At 45.3% G+C, this 17326-nt stretch overlaps 1 protein-coding gene across 2 annotated transcripts; it reads left to right on the top strand.

Moving 5' to 3' along the window:
* Positions 1-3013: 3013 nt before the first annotated feature.
* On the top strand, positions 3014-15445 carry GMPPA (GDP-mannose pyrophosphorylase A). 2 transcript variants are annotated; one of them, XM_034433790.3, is made up of 13 exons: positions 3031-3410; positions 4223-4320; positions 4457-4560; positions 5480-5672; positions 5840-5899; positions 6100-6230; positions 6357-6371; positions 6990-7124; positions 8276-8373; positions 9506-9552; positions 11404-11496; positions 14364-14532; positions 14683-15445. In XM_034433790.3, exons 1-13 carry the CDS (start codon positions 3371-3373, stop codon positions 14781-14783), a joined length of 1284 nt encoding a protein of 427 aa, XP_034289681.1. In that variant the 5' UTR covers positions 3031-3370; the 3' UTR covers positions 14784-15445. The 2 variants fall into 2 exon arrangements, with proteins under 2 accessions (XP_034289682.1, XP_034289681.1); XM_034433791.3 differs by lacking the exon at positions 6357-6371 and having other exon boundaries at positions 3014-3410.
* Positions 15446-17326: the final 1881 nt, after the last annotated feature.

Genomic DNA, 17326 nt, shown 5'->3' with positions numbered 1-17326 from the left:
TACTGTTTTATGAGTTTTTATGATTTATCGCACAGTCAGCCAGGTATTACTGGATTTAGCATTTTGGGCCGCCTACCAAGTACTTATTGTTAAATGTTTCCTCATAACTTTTTTCCTCAAAGCCCCACTCCAAACCTCATGCAACTTAAAAGTCATCCTTAGCTGTTCCAGTGCTGATGTAGTGTTTTCCCTCTTTTCCTGACATAACCTTTGCCATGGATAAGAACTGGTATGCTTCCTCGGCCTTGTGGATGGAACCGCTCTGCTGCTAATAGGTGGGATTGGTATTCCATGTTGCACTGATGTATGAAATGGTTTGACTTGGCTTTATGTAATGTGTCAACCCAGTGTGGTCTGAAAACCGGGGTTTTGCGACTTCGTGTACTGTAGGAACCAGACAATTAGGATTAATACACTTGGCATAAATGCACTATGGTTTCCCATGATTACTAGCCGAGACTTCAACTTGCATTGTGGATAAGCAACCTAAGCACATTCATCAGAACATTTTACAGTTTTTCCGAGTCCATATTCTGTGACTTTCCCAACCTGTGCACTTTGTATATATTTGCTGGGGATGATGGGAGTTGCAGCCCCAGCATATCTAGGGCACAGGCTGTGGATTACAGTAGGTTCCTGAAGACCAAAAGCATTTGGGACTTCTCAATGAAAAAGGCACCTTCTGGAGGTCAAGAGCCTACCCTTTTTCTTGGCAATGTTGCCTCCTGCCGGTTCTCAGAAACATTACAAGATCCTTTTTTCAGTCCGCTGCTCTGGAGATATAAATAACTCCTCCTGACCATATTGGGGATTGTTTCAGTCTCCAAATTTTCCTCGTCACCTTGTCCACATGATAGGACCCAAATGAGAAGAAGCTGAGTAGATGATCTCCATTCCTTCCAAATCATGTTATGAGTGCTCCTTGACACAGCTTGTCTTCAAACAGTACATATTTATTTATTAAACAAATTGATATCAATCAAATCAGCTATTTGATCATCTCCATCAGTGGTTTCCAGCCCCATTGATAAAATCATGTTTTTAGGGCTTTTTGGAAAAGCAGCAGGGTGGGGGCCAACCATATCTTGGGTGGGGAATGATGTTCCATAATGAAGAGGTCACCACCAAGAAGGCTGTTTTGTATGGTCCCATCAAATGGCAATCTCTATTCTATGGGATCCGTGATATGCACTGCCTATATAGATGCAAATAACCTGACCCCAAGCCATGTAGTTTTAAAGCCTTCCATCCTTCTGAGGTGGGTAAAATGAGGACCCAGTTTGTTGGCATCTGGGTCCTGGGTCATATTGTTGGGGGCAATATGCTGACTCTGTAAACTGCTTAGAGAGGGCTGTAAAAGCACTATGAAGCAGTATATAAATCTATTGCTATTGCTAAAGGTGATAAACAGGATCTTGAATTGCATCTGGAAGCAGATTTCCTGACGGATAGTTTCTTAATGCTGTTAATTCAAAGACACCACAAAGCTACTCCTGCTTTCCCTACTTAAAAAGCAGAAAACCATGAAGAACATACAGTTCACAGTGGAGAACCCTCCCCCACCCACCTCAAAAAATTCTGATTTTGCAGAGTGATAATAGCATAATAAAAGCCTCATCTGAAAACACTTAGCAACTCTCTCATAGTCACAAAGCTTTATAGGACTCTTAGCAGAATGGGATTTAATGTTCATGACACACTTTAAATTGTGTTACCATCCAATGGATGATCTATTACAGATAAGCCCTGCCAAGTCTTAAAGAAAAATCAGTTGGGGAAAAGGCTAAATATGGGTCTTAAAGATGGCTCTAGCCTCAACACCTTGAATTTATTTCTGACATTTCAGATTAGGCAAAATGGCACATTTGTTCCTTGTCCTCTTGCAAGTTTTTTCTTCATGATTCAAGACATCACGTGACCTGTCTTTCAGGACATTCTAGATAATATCCACTCAAAGCTATTTTTCTCTGGATGCGAAAGCTTACAAACAGTTCATGAAATATTGTAGTAGGAAGCCCACTGAAATCCAAATATTTTACCATCATTCCAATCCGTTAAAGATTGGGGAAAATTGGGGATAAAGTGAGGTAACGCCAAAAACAATAAAGTGAAAAATGCTGATGGACAGATTACGGGGAGGGTGGTAAAAAAATTTGGCAAGAAATATCCTTTAAAAAGCAGACTCCCATCTGGAACTGCTGAAGGCCTCTTTCCCCCAATCTCACATATGGCAGTAAACTCTCTATAGTGCTAAAAATGGGAAGAAAAAGCCATTTGCACATGCTTGGAAAGTATTCTGTCTTTCTAATGACTTTGGAAAGCTGAAAAATCAATCCAAGGAAAGTAATTCTTCATTGTGCTCCCCAGTTCAGCAATAGAAATCAGTATCATTAGGAATCTGGTTTGGGGCCCATTATTCTCTTTCAGCCCAACTCACCTCATAGGGTTGTTGCTGTTGTGGGGAAAATAGGAGGAGGAAGGAGCATTAGATAAGTTTGTGGCTTTGAGTTATTTATAGAAATAATAAAGGCGTGATATAAAGGAAATAAATAAATCTGCCCGAACCGGACAATGTCATCTTTAATCCATGTCAATCTATAAATCCCCTTGAACAGGAATCTACAGCAGGTGCATCATCTACTCTATCTTGGCTGAGCCCAAAACATTTTAAATAGTAAAAAATAAGTAAAAATTAAAATAAATAAATAAATAAAAATTTAAGGAATATTAACAATTCCTGATACAGGTTTGGGATGTTGGAATCAGGGACAAGCCCCAAATCTAGATTAGAAGTCAGAAAGAGGCAAAACCTAATTTGTCCCGTGTTATTGTTCCTTGAGTCTCCAGGAGTCGAGGCCAAAGGAAATTATTAAACCCTAAAACTATTAAAAATCATGAAATTATTAATAATTATTAGAAATTATTAAAACCCTAAAACTATTAAACATTATGAAATGATTAATAATTATTAGAAATTATTAAAACCCTAAAAGTGGGAAAGAAGCCGATGCCCGCACTGCATTTTGGGCCATCTGAAGTCGTGGCTGGGGCTTCGGGCTGAATCGCGCCGCAGCCCCGCAACTTTGCGGGGGGACTTGAATGCAAAGGCGGGATGCAGCAACGAGGGTGGGGGGGAAAGATGCGGATGCTTTGAGCTTTCCGGGCATTTCTGCGGGAGAACCCCGATTCTCCCGCCCCGCAGCTCTTCTCCTGCGGCTTTAAGGGCTGCAAATCCTCTGAGATCCACGAAGAGGTGGAAACGGTGACGTGGCATTCTCACGTGTTCGGAAGCAGAAGGCCGTGTTTTCCAGCGGAGTGGAGATCTCGTTGACACCGTCTTCCCCACCGCCCCAGATCCCCTAAGTGGACCATGCTGAAAGCCGTGATCCTAATCGGGGGCCCCCAGAAAGGTGAGCTGATATCCCTCCACACCTCCCGGGAAGCTGATGTCCATTCGGGCTGGAGGCGGCAGGGCAGCCCCTTTGCCGAAAGAAAAGCCAGTCCACGATTTGCTGAAAACTCCCCCCCGCCCCCCCAAAAAGCGAGCCTACGTGTTCTTTTAGCCCAGGAGTCTCCAACCTTGGCAACTTTACGCCTGGAGGACTTCAACTCCCAGAGTTCCTCAGCAAAGCAAAGCTGGCTGGGGGATTCTGGGAGTTGAAGTCCACCAGGCTTAAAGTTGCCAAGGTTGGAGACCCCTGTTTTAGCCAACAGCTTTTACATATAAGAGTATATTTAATCCTTAGCTGGCTTCTGCCCGCCCCCCCCCCCAACCTGTTTTTCCTCCTGTCCAGAACAGCCTAGTCTCTTCTTTGGAAGGACCCTCCTTCTGAAGGATCATTTCAGATGACTGTAATGTCTCTCCCAAACCTTCTCTGTACCAGGCTAAGCGTCCCCATCTTCTTCAACCTTTCTTCACAGTTGTGGTTGGATAGGCTCCCCTTGGTTAAATGGGCTCCCTAAAAGGCTGAGCGATCTGGGGAGTGCAGAACTGATTTCCACAACCCTGTCCATACTACTTTTGAGGGTTGCCTAAAAGATGCATATTTTTTTATTTGTTTGTTTAGCAATGACACCTTTCCCCCCCCTTATAACACTTTGTAATCCACTTTGTGCTTTACTGTCTGTTCCCTGCTTCTGGCAGAAGATTGCCAGACCAAAAGGAGGGGCAAATTCTGGGGGACGGTTGGCTCCTGATTCTGGAATTGTTTTGCTTTTTCAGGGACCCGCTTCCGGCCCTTGTCCTTCGAAGTGCCCAAACCCTTGTTCCCAGTGGCAGGGGTGCCCATGATACAGCATCACATCGAGGCATGCACCAAGGTAAGGGGGTTATTCAGATTAAATTTTGGAAGGGCAGGGCGGCACCTGTTGCCTTAATTTAATCATAGTCGGGTAATGAAGCAAGCAAGAAAATGAAGTCAGCTATGCCTGATGCTTTTCCTGGCATTTCTAACAGGTGCCCAACATGAAGGAGATTCTTCTGATTGGCTTCTATCAACCCAATGAGGCACTCAACCACTTCCTGGTGTCTGCCCAGCAAGAGTTCAAAATCCCTATCAGGTGGGTGGCCAGTGGTTATTGTAAGGAAAACCATAAAAGCAGCCCCAATGCTATCTGTCACTCAGGCACTGGTTCTGCATAGTCTGGCCTTTTTTAAAAAGTGCCCTGTTGCATTGGCCAATACATTAGAACGTTGTTAACATCTTTGCAAACCTCTGAGCTGTAATTCAATCTTTCTTCTCTTAGGGCCTTCCAGATATGCTAGGCCAGACCTGTCACTCCCAGGAGCTGAATTCTGTTTTACTTACCTGTTGATTCCAAATTTTCCATTCCTTTGGCTGCATCCATGTGTAATTTTTCCTAAGGACCGTGGATTGTGCCTCATGTTGGATGAAATAGATATAGTACTTGAAAGGTTATCCTGAAATAAAAAGCAGTCAGTCGATAAGCTTCCATTATCCAGCCATAGTGATGGCTAACCTTTTACGTTACTGCGTGCTGGCCTGTGTGCCGGAAATGGCACATGAAACCATGCTGCCTGGACCGTGTGGCCCCGCTGGCCTTCGCGTGCGCGGGAGCACCAATACCCAGAAAAGCGGTGCTCTGTCACGCATGCGTGAGCCAGCACCCGAACTTCCAGTTTCTGGCACGGACACATGCCCGATGAACAGCTGGCCATTGCGCATGCGCACAATGTAAACCCAGAAGTTTGGGTACTGGATTGCACATGCGCGACCAAAAACTGCTCTTCTGGGTTTCGCCACTCCCACACACGCGACAGCCAACTGACTGGTGCACATGTGTGCACAGGAACACGGAAGAGGAGCCAGCGAGGCCGCACATTCCTCGCAGGAGGGTTCTGTGTGCCGCTTCTGGCACATTTCCATAGGTTCGCCAACACAGGTCTATAAGCTCCCACTATTTGGAAGTCAGAGGTTCCAAAAGGCCATCTAATAAGGCGAATTTCTAATTTCTGTAGGTATCTCCAGGAATATGCAGCACTTGGCACAGGTGGGGGTATCTACCACTTCCGTGACCAAATCCTTTCAGGTAACCCTGCAGCCTTCTTTGTGCTCAATGCTGACGTCTGCTCTGAATTCCCTCTCGAAGAGATGCTTGCCTTCCACCGTCAGCGTGGCAGTTCCGACAGCTTCCTCATGCTGGGCACCACGGTAGGAGACAGTCCTGCCTTCCCAAACTGGGTCAGTCATGAAGGAATGATTGGGAAGCAGAGGGTCAGTTAGCTGGGGAGTCCCGGGGTACCTTCTTAAGATCCTCTTTTGAAGCTTCAAGTGTTTCTGTCCACTCAATGCATCTGTGCCAATCTTGTTTTCTGCAGGCCAATAGGAAGCAGTCTCTGAACTATGGCTGTATTGTGGCAAATGCTGACACACACGAGGTATGAAGGTATGAAGCCAGGCAGAAGGGGGAGGGGTGTCTGTGAAGGGGGCAGGACCCATTAGTGAGCCGAAAAGAGAAGGCCTTTCTGTGAGTCCTGCCTTCTGCCTGCTAGATCCCAGGTTTCCCCTCAGGAATCTTATTTTCAGCACCCGTGTACAGCACTGTCACTTCCACCTACGTCCCCCTTTTCTTTTCCAGGTCTTGCATTACGTGGAGAAACCCAGCACTTTTGTGAGCGAGCTCATCAACTGTGGCATCTACCTATTTACCCCAGCCATCTTCCATCACATTGGGGAAGTCTTCCAGCGTAATCAGCAGGAGTTGCTCTTGTGAGTGTCTTTGCCAGCGTTGTCTTCGGGTCCTTCCTGCTCTGGATAGTGGCAGGTCACTCATCTACCATCTTTCTTTTTCTTTCTGTTCATCTCCTCCTCCTGCCAACCTTTGCCCTCATGCAGGGATCCGTATCATGGGTAAGTCTCCATCTCTCCCTTTCATCCTGCTGCATGTGCCTTTTTCAAGAGCCGTTGATGGTTTTTTTTTTTTTTGCTCCATGGGATTTAGACATTAGATAGAGATCTAGTTTTTGTCAGTTTCCCAATTGCTGGAGGAAGCTGTGCTGATCCCATATTCATTCTTCCTACAGCTTGACAGTTTCATTTCCTTGTTGGATCTCACTCTCAATCTCTCCCTCTCCCTCTCTCTCCTCCCCTCTCTCTCTCCCTCTCCCCCTCTCTCCCCCCTCTCCTCCCCCCTCTCCTCCCTTCTCTCTCTCCCTCTCCCCCTCTCTCTCTCCCACCCCCTCTCCTCCCTTCTCTCTCTCCCCCTCTCCCCCCTCTCTCCCACCCCCCCTCTCTCCCCCCTCCCCCCTTTCTCCTCTCTCCCCCTCTCTCTCCCCCCTTTCCCTCTCCCTCTCTCTCTCCCTCCCTCTCCCCCCTCTCTCCTCCCTTCTCTCTCTCCCCCCTCCCCCCCTCTCTCCCCCTTTCTCCTTCTCTCTCCCCCTCTCCTCCCTTCTCCCTCTCCCTCTCTCCCCCTCTCTCTGAAGCAAATACGCTGCTTCTCCTCAGCTTGTCTTTGTCTCCTTCCCACAGAGAGGAGAGCACAAATGGTTGGCAGCGGGCTGAAGCCATCCGACTGGAGCAAGACATCTTTACGGCCCTTGCTGGGCAGGGACGTCTCTTTGCCTACAAAACAGAAGGGTTCTGGAGCCAGATCAAATCTGCTGGGTAAGGAAGGGGCTTTATCTGACACCCAAATAGGTTGCAGATTCATACAGGTCGTCCTCAACTTATAACCATTCATTTAGCAACCATTTGAAGTTACCATGGTCCTGAAAAAAGTGACTTAACCCAGCCCCCTGCACTTATAACCAACACAGTATCCCTACACTTACCTGATCAGAATTCAGGTGCTTGGCAACGGGCATGTATTTACCATGGTTGCTGTGTTCTGCAGTCACGTATTTGCCATGTGTGACCTTCCCAACTGGCTTCCGGCAAGCAAAGCCAATGAGGGAAGCTGGATTTGCCTAACAACTGCATGATTCAATTAACATTTGCAGTGAGTGATTTGCTTAACAACTATGACAGCAACAAAAAAGGTGTAAAATTGGGTGTGACTTACTTGCCCAGCAATAGAAATTCTGGTCCTAATTATAGTTGTCAATCAAGGATTCCCTGTGCTCGGTGGCACATGAGGTGGTTGAAAATTGGAGTTGAGTGTATCTGTGAGCATGCCAAGGGTTGACTCGGCTGTCTTTGTACAACTTTGTGTTTTAAAAAACTTGGCTATTTCTTCCTTGAGCAATTATGCAGATAATGCAAATGAGGGAGAGACTTCAGAAGGTGCCATGAAAAATATGTGTTGCAGTGGCAAGAGAAACTGTTCACCTTGTTTTGAAGTAGCCAATAGGCAAGTCAGAGCAGATGAGGGACTGTGAGCGTTGCTGCTCATTTCCTCTCCTTGCCTTTTGTTTCATAGGCTGTAGAGCCTTTGTAAATCTCTGTCCTGCTTCTTCTTTCTCTCAGTCTCATTTAGAAAAAGAAGAGCATCCAAATGAATTAAGATGTGCATATCACTTTAACTGGAGCCTTTGTTTTGTAGGTTAGCATCCATCAGATTTAGATCTGTGGCTTGTCCTACAAATGGCAGGACCACAGCAAAAAAGAACGAAAATCTGATTTTTTTTGTGTGTAAATATGGATACTGTGCCCGGTAGAGTGTCATCTTCTATTAATTGTATGTGTGTTTGTGTATGTATTCCTGTTGAGAGCCATTTGATTTCTTGTTTTGTCTCCAAGAGGCTGGGGATAAGGGTTAAGTGTGGTGCTTGAGGGTTGGGAGCCAAACAGAATAACTCCCATGTTCTCTTTGCCAGCTCTGCCATCTATGCCAATCGTCTCTATCTGAGCTGCTACAGCCAGTGTCATCTGGAGAGACTTGCCCAGAACCAACCCGGTGGGCCCAGCATCCGAGGTATCTTCTCCTTCTACGTTACATTGTAAGGCAAAAGCAGCAGGAATAAGGCACATTCTTTGTGTTGTCATGGGGGAAATGCTGTCATCCCATCCATCTCCATCAGTCCTGTAGATCAGTGGCCCCCAACCTTTTGGGCATCAAGGACCGGTTTCATGGAGAAAAGTTTTTCCGCTGACCGGAGGAGGTGTGGTTTTGTATTCTGTCTGCATCCCATGGATGGGGCGGTTACTGTTATTGTGTGGACTGGTTACTGGCATGCCATGGTCTAGTGCCAGTCCACAGACCAGGGTTTGGGGACCCCTGGTTTAGATATCTTGCTGGAGAGACCATAATCTTAGGCTCTCACATCTGCCCAGGACTCCAAAATGCCTGGCATGTTTTCTTCAGCTCCTGGGGGATCAGACATGGTTTCATTTATTAATACTACATTGTTGTTGTCTGGATTATTTTGGATGAAATGTTTTTTTTTCCCTATTAACATTTTTATTGAGTTATAAAGTATTGTAAAATACAAAATACAAAGTAAATAGGAAAGCAGTGGGGAGGGAAAGGGGAAGGAGAAGTGTGGAAAGATGTGGGGGGAAAAAAGAAAAAGAAGCATTGACTTCCGACTCTCTCTGTTACAGTAAAATAAGGCATTAACATCAAATCACAACTTTTTGCTTTTTCATAATAATATAAACAAGCCATTTCTATAAAAATCTACCAGTCTAATCGGTAAAGCCTGAAGTCAGAGTTTCATTCATCTCCACATCAAGCACGAAGTTGAGAAATGGTCTCCAGGGGGAAACAAAAGTATTTATGTTCTTTTCTTTAATCAAAGTGGTCAGTTTTTCCATTTCAGCCAACTCCATCAACTTCTGTAATGTTGAAATGTTTTTGAAGGTGTTTTTCCCCTAAGTTGGAGGATTGTCTTGCTTTCCCCGTATATTTGGTTCCATAATCTCCAGCGTTTGGCAAGTTTGAAGTAGTAATTTTAGCAGCTGTGTGGGGAAAGGCATTGGGGGGGATCAAAAAATAACTCAGTGCTAGAGCTGGAGGCCTCCTCTAACAAAGCCTACAGAATAGTGGAAATGACTCGTAGAGGAGATAGGAGAACGGAAGTAATTGCTGCTTCTTTTCCATGCAGGGAATGTCTATATTCATCCAACGGCCTCGGTGGATGCCAGTGCTGTGGTAAGTCTGTGGGCTGGGTGATGCCTGCTGCTTCCCACAAAAGAATGAGGGCCCAGCACCACAGTGTCTTGGTGGGAATGAGTAGGGCCAGAGCCAGGGCTATAGAGTAGGCCTGCTTTCTCCCGCAAGCACAAATAGGTTATTTACACCTGCATATGCTTGCTTGTGTATAAACAAACTAGTTTTTTTCACCTTTAACTTAATTGCAGTATGAAGGGAAGGATACTGTGAGGGGATTTTGTGTGTGTATGTGTGTAATGGCTGAGAGAATAACCTTGGCAGACAGGTGGAAGAGGAATGTAGGCAAAATCAGAGCTATCTCATCTCATGCATTAAGCAATAGCCTTCATACTTTTGTATATACCTGCTTAGTAGGGCTTTCGGCCCCCCCTAAGCGGTGTTCTTTTTTTATACAAAGTCAGCTTATTGCCCCCACAAACCGGGTCCTCATTTTACCTACCTCGAAAGGATGGAAGGCTGAGTCAACCTTGAGCCTGGTGAGATTTGAACTTGCAGTAATTGCAGGCAGCTGGCAATTAAGTGCTATTTTAACAGCACTTAGTCCACTGCGCCACCAGACTCAGGGAAGGGAAGGCACCTCAGAAGGGACCTTCCCTAGTTCTCTGGAAAGTAAAGGAAGGGGAGGGGAGAAGTGCTTTCAGACTGGCAAGATCCATGATAACAGTACTATTAGCATTCATTGTTTGCCTGGATTACCTCAAAGGGCTGACAAGGAGTATAATGGCTGATCTTTCCTTTACCCTCCCTTTCTTCCTCCCAATAATAGGTAGGATTTTAAAAATAGCAATAGTGGTAGCACTTATACCTACTGTGTAAACCATTTCATAGCACTGTACGGCACACTCTGGGTGGTTTACAATTCAAGCATTATTTGCATATTACACCCCAACAATCTGGATCCTCATTTTACTGATCTCAGAAGGATGGAAGTGTCAGCCCCACTGCGCTGCGCCTCGCGGCTTGGGGCTGTCATTCAGGCAGGACTGGGGAGCTGACCTAGCGACACTCAGAAGTATGTTTGGTCGACCAGCCTAGGCATCAGAAGCCTGCTTCCACCATCACCAAAGCCTGCGCCGTCACTGCACAGCTGAGAGGCAGGCCCCGGAAGCAGCTGAAGTTTGGGGCCTTACCTGAGCAGAGCCAAGCCAAGCCAAGCCTCGGCTGGTCTGATGAGCCAAGAGGAAAAGCAGAGTTAAAGCAGGCTAGGTTTGGTGTAGGTTGGCTTGCTGGGTCAGATGTGGGTTAACTGTAGAAGAAATGCGAGATGGGGGCAGGGCCAAGGGGTGGAGTCACGGGTGGAGCCTTTAAAACGGTGGTAGGGAGCACTGCGCGAAAGCGCTGACAATATCTCACTTGGAAAGTTGGTGATTTTTGGAACGTACGGGAGGGCCTGATAAAGATCTCTACAACTAGGAACCCAGTTGACTGGAGTCTTATTTCAAAGCGCCATTCCGGAACCTGAAAGGAAGGCTGAGTCAACCTTCAGCCGGTTAGAATTGAACTACAGGCTGTGGGCAGAGTTTTCCCACAATACTGCATTTTAACTAGTGCGCCATCAGGGCTCCTTCGACCCAAGCACTGGTAGAGGGTGTAAAATGGGGTGGGTGGTAGGTGGGCTGGGCTTCAGTTGACTGTTATAGAGATTTCTTAAAAAGAGTTCCCCTCACCACCCTCGCTTTAGCATGTGTGGGGGTAGGGCTGGGTTTTAGAGCCTGTTCCATCTGGCCCTTGTCTTTGCCCCTGAGGACAAAAGAAAGCTGGGGGCTAAGGAGGGACTCTCGCCTGCCAGCTCAGTGACACAGGTGTCTCTCCCTTGGCTTTTCCCTGTAGCTGGGTCCCAATGTCTCCATCGGGAAAGGAGTGACCATTGGTGCAGGAGTGCGAGTGCGTGAATCCATCATTCTGCATGGAGCGTCTCTCCAGGTAAGGTGTTTTCTGAAAATCCTGTAGGCCAGGAGTCTCCAAACTTGGCAACTTTAAGACTTGTGGACTTCAACTCCCAGAGTTCCTCAGCAAAGGGCTGAGGAATTCTGGGAGTTGAAGTCCACAAGTCTTAAAGTTGCCAAGGTTGGAGACCCCTGCTGTAGGCCATAACCTAGTTATTTGCACGACTTGCATTTTTAGGAGTATAAATATGCATTCATTTTATATCTTTGTTGCTGGGTATCCCATAAACTTCCTGCAACTTAAATAATGGTGTTTCATCTGTGGAAAATTAAATCCTCATCCCTCATTTATTTATTTAGACTGAGGCAACCCCTCAGTCTAATTCTTCTTGTCCCATTGATACTTTTAAAAAAAATCAGTGTGTTTTATTAGTGAGCGTTCTTCTGTGGTTCTTTAGATATCGAGTCACTTATGAAACACAATAAAAAAGAAAGGCATATCTATTATTAAACCAAGCTCCTGTCTTCTCTGAAACGGTGCAATTTCATTTCCTCACTTTCATTTCCTCTCCAGGCATCCTGTTTTAAGAAATGGGGGAAAGTTAATCCATCATCTCCCACTTAGATGTTAGAGGTTTGAATGAAAGGATGTTGCGAGTGCTGGAGCATTCTGCTTGGAGGTGCTGCCTAGATGCTCCCACCTGGAGGCGTTGAGGATGGCTCAACCAAAACACCTCCTGAGCATTTTTCTCCCATCCATCTCTCAGTTCTGGTTTTAGTGTAGTTTTTGTAATCTTAATCAATGCGGTTTTAATGTTTTAATTATTTTCCTTCTTGTTTGTTACTTATAAGCTGCCCAGAGTCACTTTATAGGGGAGATGGGAGGCATAAAAATTTAATAAATAAATAAAAAGGCATAGCACCTGATTCTTGGTCACAGCTTTACTCAGACTGCTACATGCCGGATACTGTCCTTTAACATTCACTTGTTTAGCAACGGATGGCATCAGGTAAGGGGTACTTATGACCGTCCTCATAGTTGCTATTATAACAGCATTCCCACAGTTAAATGTGATTGCAATCCGGGTAGTGTTAACTGGCTCGCAGTTACAGTGTCACAGCATCCCACAGTCACTTGTTTGTCATTTGGGTCCTTCAATACTGGCGTCTGACAAACAAAGTCAATGGGGAAGCTGGCGGGAAGTCACAAATGGTGATCACATGACCATGGGATGCTGCAACTGCACAGGATTCGCCTAATAATGGCTCTTGGAACTGCCAGAACTGCTTTCATAGGCTGGCATAGTCACGTGACAATGCATCTCATGACTATCTCACTTAGTAATGCAGTTCCTGGTCCTAATTAATGTCACTAAGCAAGGACTATTTGTATTGGATGCAACCATTGTCATTCCTAACCATAAGCAATGTTGCCTGGAATTGGTGGAATCCATCATAATTGGACAAGTATCTTCATAGAACCAATATAATACAGCATTGAAAATATGGCCTGGAACGGAGACCCTAGTTCAAATCTCATTCAGCCATAAAAACTGCTGGGTGACTTTTGGTCAGTTCCTATTTCTTGGTCCAACCTACAAGTTGTTGTTCTAGAACAGCACATAATGAAGAGAAAAATCTTATTGAAGAACAAATGAAGAGTGAATCACAACCTATATTGCCCTGAAAACTCAGAGAAAAGATGGGACATCAATGCAGTAACACAACGATAGTCTTGCCTTGTATCACATGGGGATGTTACATTGGGATTAGTGCTATCTCTAACAGGTTTTCCTAACAAGTCATCTAGATCAGGGGTCTCCAACCTTAGCAACTTTAAGACTTGTGGACTTCAACTCCCAGAGTTCCTCAGCCAGCAAAGCTGAGTAACTCTGGGAGTTGAAGTCCACAAGTCTTAAAGTTGCTAAGGTTGGAGACCCCTGATTTAAAGGGGTCTATGACAATTTGCTGCAGCCAACTCACCCCAGCCAAGACAGCTCACCACAGGACAAGAAATACACTGATATAAATTATCCTGTGGCGAGTTATCCCACAGCGACTTGTCCATGGTGAGGTGGCCACAGAGTCTTTGGCTGTGGCAAGTTGTCCCATTCTGCATCTATAGAGTATTAGCTTTTCATATTTTTCTAGTGGCCAGCAGGTGGTGCTACTGCGCTGTAAATGTTTATAAGATACTATACTGATTGAACAAAGAGAGTTTTGTTGGTCCTCTTCAAGGCTAACAGATTACTGTATCTCCTGTGGTGCTGTGTGCTTGTGGCCCAGGTTCTGTGGATTACAATTCTCCGGATCAGATGCAGAGTCTTAGGAAATGAGCTGAAGCCCTTAAAATGTCTGCTACTGCACTTTCTGAGGCAAGAATCTCTCTTGCACAGGAGATATGTGTGTTTATAAATTAGATTGAATTGCTTCCCAGTGCCTGATGACTGCAGATGTATCAATGAACATCAATTTTCTTCCCCTGTGGCTTCTGTCCTTTTTGCCCGTTTTCCTTTTAAATGCATGGACTGAATTGTTGGAGCGTTGTTTCCCTGCACTACTTTTTCAGCATCCAAGGATAATCTGTTTTGGACCTAGGAAGAAGTCTGTGGTTCAGTAACATAAGGCATTAATTTTTAAATTAAAAATAATTTAATTTTTAAAATGCCCTAAATGTTGGGAAGGTGCCAGTTTTTAATGTTCTTTCTTCTTACAAGTTCCCTGAAATTTCGTGCGATGTAGCCTTTCCTGGGAAGCTTCATCTATTTGCGGTTTTTTCAAAAAAAGGGAAGAAATTGCAGGCAGGGGCTTTGGTGCTCCTGATTTGTGGGAGACCTGAATTTCGGCAGCTCTGGGCAACATGCGGCTGACTCCCCATAGAATGCCCCACTCTCTTTTCCGCAGGACCACACCTGTGTGCTCAATAGCATTGTCGGCTGGGACAGCACGATTGGACGCTGGGCTCGTGTGGAGGGTACCCCCAGTGATCCCAATCCAAATGATCCCTATGCAAAGATCGACAGCGAGACGCTCTTTCGAGATGGCCGTCTGACTCCATCCATCACTATTCTGGGTGAGTTTTGCATCCTGTTTCTCCCTTCCCCAATAAACAGTTGGGGCCTTCCTGCCTTTTTAAGCAGGAGTCCCCTGTGGGATTACAACTCCTCCCCAGCCTGCTTTCTGAGCGGATCCTTTTTGACACCCCCCCGCCCTCCCCCAACAGGGTGCAATGTGACTATTCCTGCCGAAGTGGTCATCCTGAACTCCATCGTGCTTCCTCACAAGGAACTCAGCCGCAGCTTCAAGAATCAGATCATTCTTTAATGAGCCACGAATTCACCTCTGGAAAGTTCAAGAGCGTCATAATACTGTAATTTGTGACCATCAGACATACTCTCAAGCCTCATCCAATCTGGGTAGGCCAAGATCTATGGTTTTGGTACTGTCTGCTATGTCCTTCTGGGCTTTTTCAGGGGATGGGAATATGAGCCTCTTTCTAGGATGGAAGAAGTTGAGTTGCCCCGTTCTTCCCTGACTTGACTGCCAGTAAACCTCTCCAAGGAAGAGGCCTGCCTGAACTTTACCTCACTAAAGGCTGTTTAGAGAAAGATGCGTAGCTGAGAAGACACATCTTTGCAGGCTTCTGTGGTCCCCCAGATGCCTTTGTTCATCCTCCAGTTAAATCCCAACAGTCCAGAGAGCTCCATTCCTGCAGCTCACGTGGCAAAAAGGCCTGTAATTTTCCCTTTCCTTCCATGTAATATCCCCTTTCTCTCCCCCACTCTCTTCCCCTGGCACTGCCTTGTTAACTTGCTCACTAAGGAAATTGCCAGACGCCCGGACCTATACCTACCTCTGGTTGTTTGTGAGGTGGAGGAAGTGATTTGTTTCCATATTCTAGTACAACAGACGGCAAATTGAAACTTTGAAATGAATGAGAAAATGTTGGTAAGAAATCACCTATAATAAAACATATATTGTGGAAAGGTTTGGGTATATTGCCTCCATCCCAGTGAACGGAATGGCTTTCCATAAGGCCTGGAGCAGGGGTGAAATCGAGCAGGCTCTGACAGGTTCTGGAGAACCTGTAGCGGAAATTTTGAGTAGTTTGGCGAACCGGCAAATACCATCTCTTGCTGGCCCCAGAGTGGGGTGGGAATGGAGATTTTGCAATATCCTTCCCTCAGGAATGGGGAGGGAATGAGGATTTTGCAGTATCCTTCCCCTGGAGTGGGGTGGGAATGGAGATTTTGCAGTATCCTTCCCCTGCCATGCCACACCACCACACCACACCACGCCCACCAAGCCATGCCCACGGAACCGGTAGTAAAAAAAAATGGATTTCACCACTGGTCTGGAGCAAGAGCTGCTTGTCAGGGGTCCAAGTAATACTTCCATAGCAACCCTGAAGCTGACCTGACCGTAGCCATCTTGAGGCTTCAGTGTTGCCACTGCTACTATTCAGAGGCTTTTGGGAAAGGAAACAGATAGGGACTCCCAACACAGGAAGTTTCTACATTGCAGTTAGATTCATTTGATTCATTTCTCTGGAGAAAGAAGTCCTTACCCGTCAGTTTTACCTTTCCATAAAAGAACTGAGTTTGCAAAAACAATGCACCTAGCTGTCTTCTTTTTTATTATTATTTGGAGAAAAATATCCTTTGAAAAACATAGCAGGCTGGGAGAAATTTATCTCTCTTTACCTTGTGTTATCCATGTTGTAAGCAGGAAAGTAATACAAACATGCCTAGAAAAACCCTGTTTTTGCAAGGATTCTCTGTTATCATCATCCCTGTGCTAGCAGTGAGAATATGAATGAATGGTCACCTTGGTTTAACTCTCATCATGTTCAATGTTGAGATGGGGGAGGTTAGTTTAACCCTGTACCCTCCAGGGCTTTCTGGGTTAAATCTAAGCAAACATTGACTGGCTTTTTTGAGTCCATGTTACAAGCTAATTGAACCCCACTAACCACCCAAATGTGGCATTTTTCAAAGTGATGTTTCCCAGCAAACTCCTGTCCCTGCAGAATCCTGTGTCCCAAACAGCTGAAATCAATACCTGTCCCTTGAACAGGTTTGTGCTGATCCATCTCTGCTGTTTTTTCTTTTGAGTCCCACCAGGGAGTCCCACCTGCGTGTTCATTGGATACCCATTTATCAAGAGAGGATTTATCTTTCTCCTGCTACTGGAAGCATGATTTTCTGTGTAGCTGGTCAATGGCAAAGGGAACCTGATAATGGTAAATTGGCAGCTTTAGCTAATTGCTTCCTGTAATCTTTCATTGCTCCCCTCCTCCAATCTGCAGTTTAGAGCTAACTAACTTGGCAACCAGCAATACCTCTCTGATCTCATTTGGGCTTTGAAACTAAGCAAGGTCTGGTCTGGTTAGTCCTTGGACATGAAGGTGTCTAGAAAGCTCAGGCTGGGATGTTAAACATTCCATAAGGAATGCAGTTTGAATGAAGCTCCTTTTTTGCTTTCTATTTGCCTCCGAGGCCTCAAAGCTTAAGTAATGACTAGAAACGGAATAGGCAGATTGGTAAATGAGCCCAGCAATCCTAGAGAAGGCTTTGATGCCTGCAGCATTAGTCACACATTACCAATGTGTTATTCCCGATGATGCTTTGTTGTAGAGCCAGTTGTCAAGAAGGGGAGATGGTGGTGAAGGCTGCTTTTATTTTTTTCAGGAGCTGCATCAGAGTTGTAAATATAATCAGCGCTGTCTGATTCCGCTCATGTTATTTAATTCTGTTTAAGAAGGCAGAAATCCTGCTACTCTCTTATGTGATAATAATCCAACTTAATTGGATTAACCTCTAAATAGATTGTATTGTTTGAACAGCAATTTCTCCAAACCTCTAAAT

This window comes from Pantherophis guttatus, chromosome 1 (assembly GCF_059756535.1).
Source record: "Pantherophis guttatus breed Tessera chromosome 1, ASM5975653v1, whole genome shotgun sequence".
Lineage (NCBI taxonomy): Eukaryota > Metazoa > Chordata > Lepidosauria > Squamata > Colubridae > Pantherophis > Pantherophis guttatus.
This window is presented reverse-complemented; position numbering and strand designations above follow the sequence as displayed.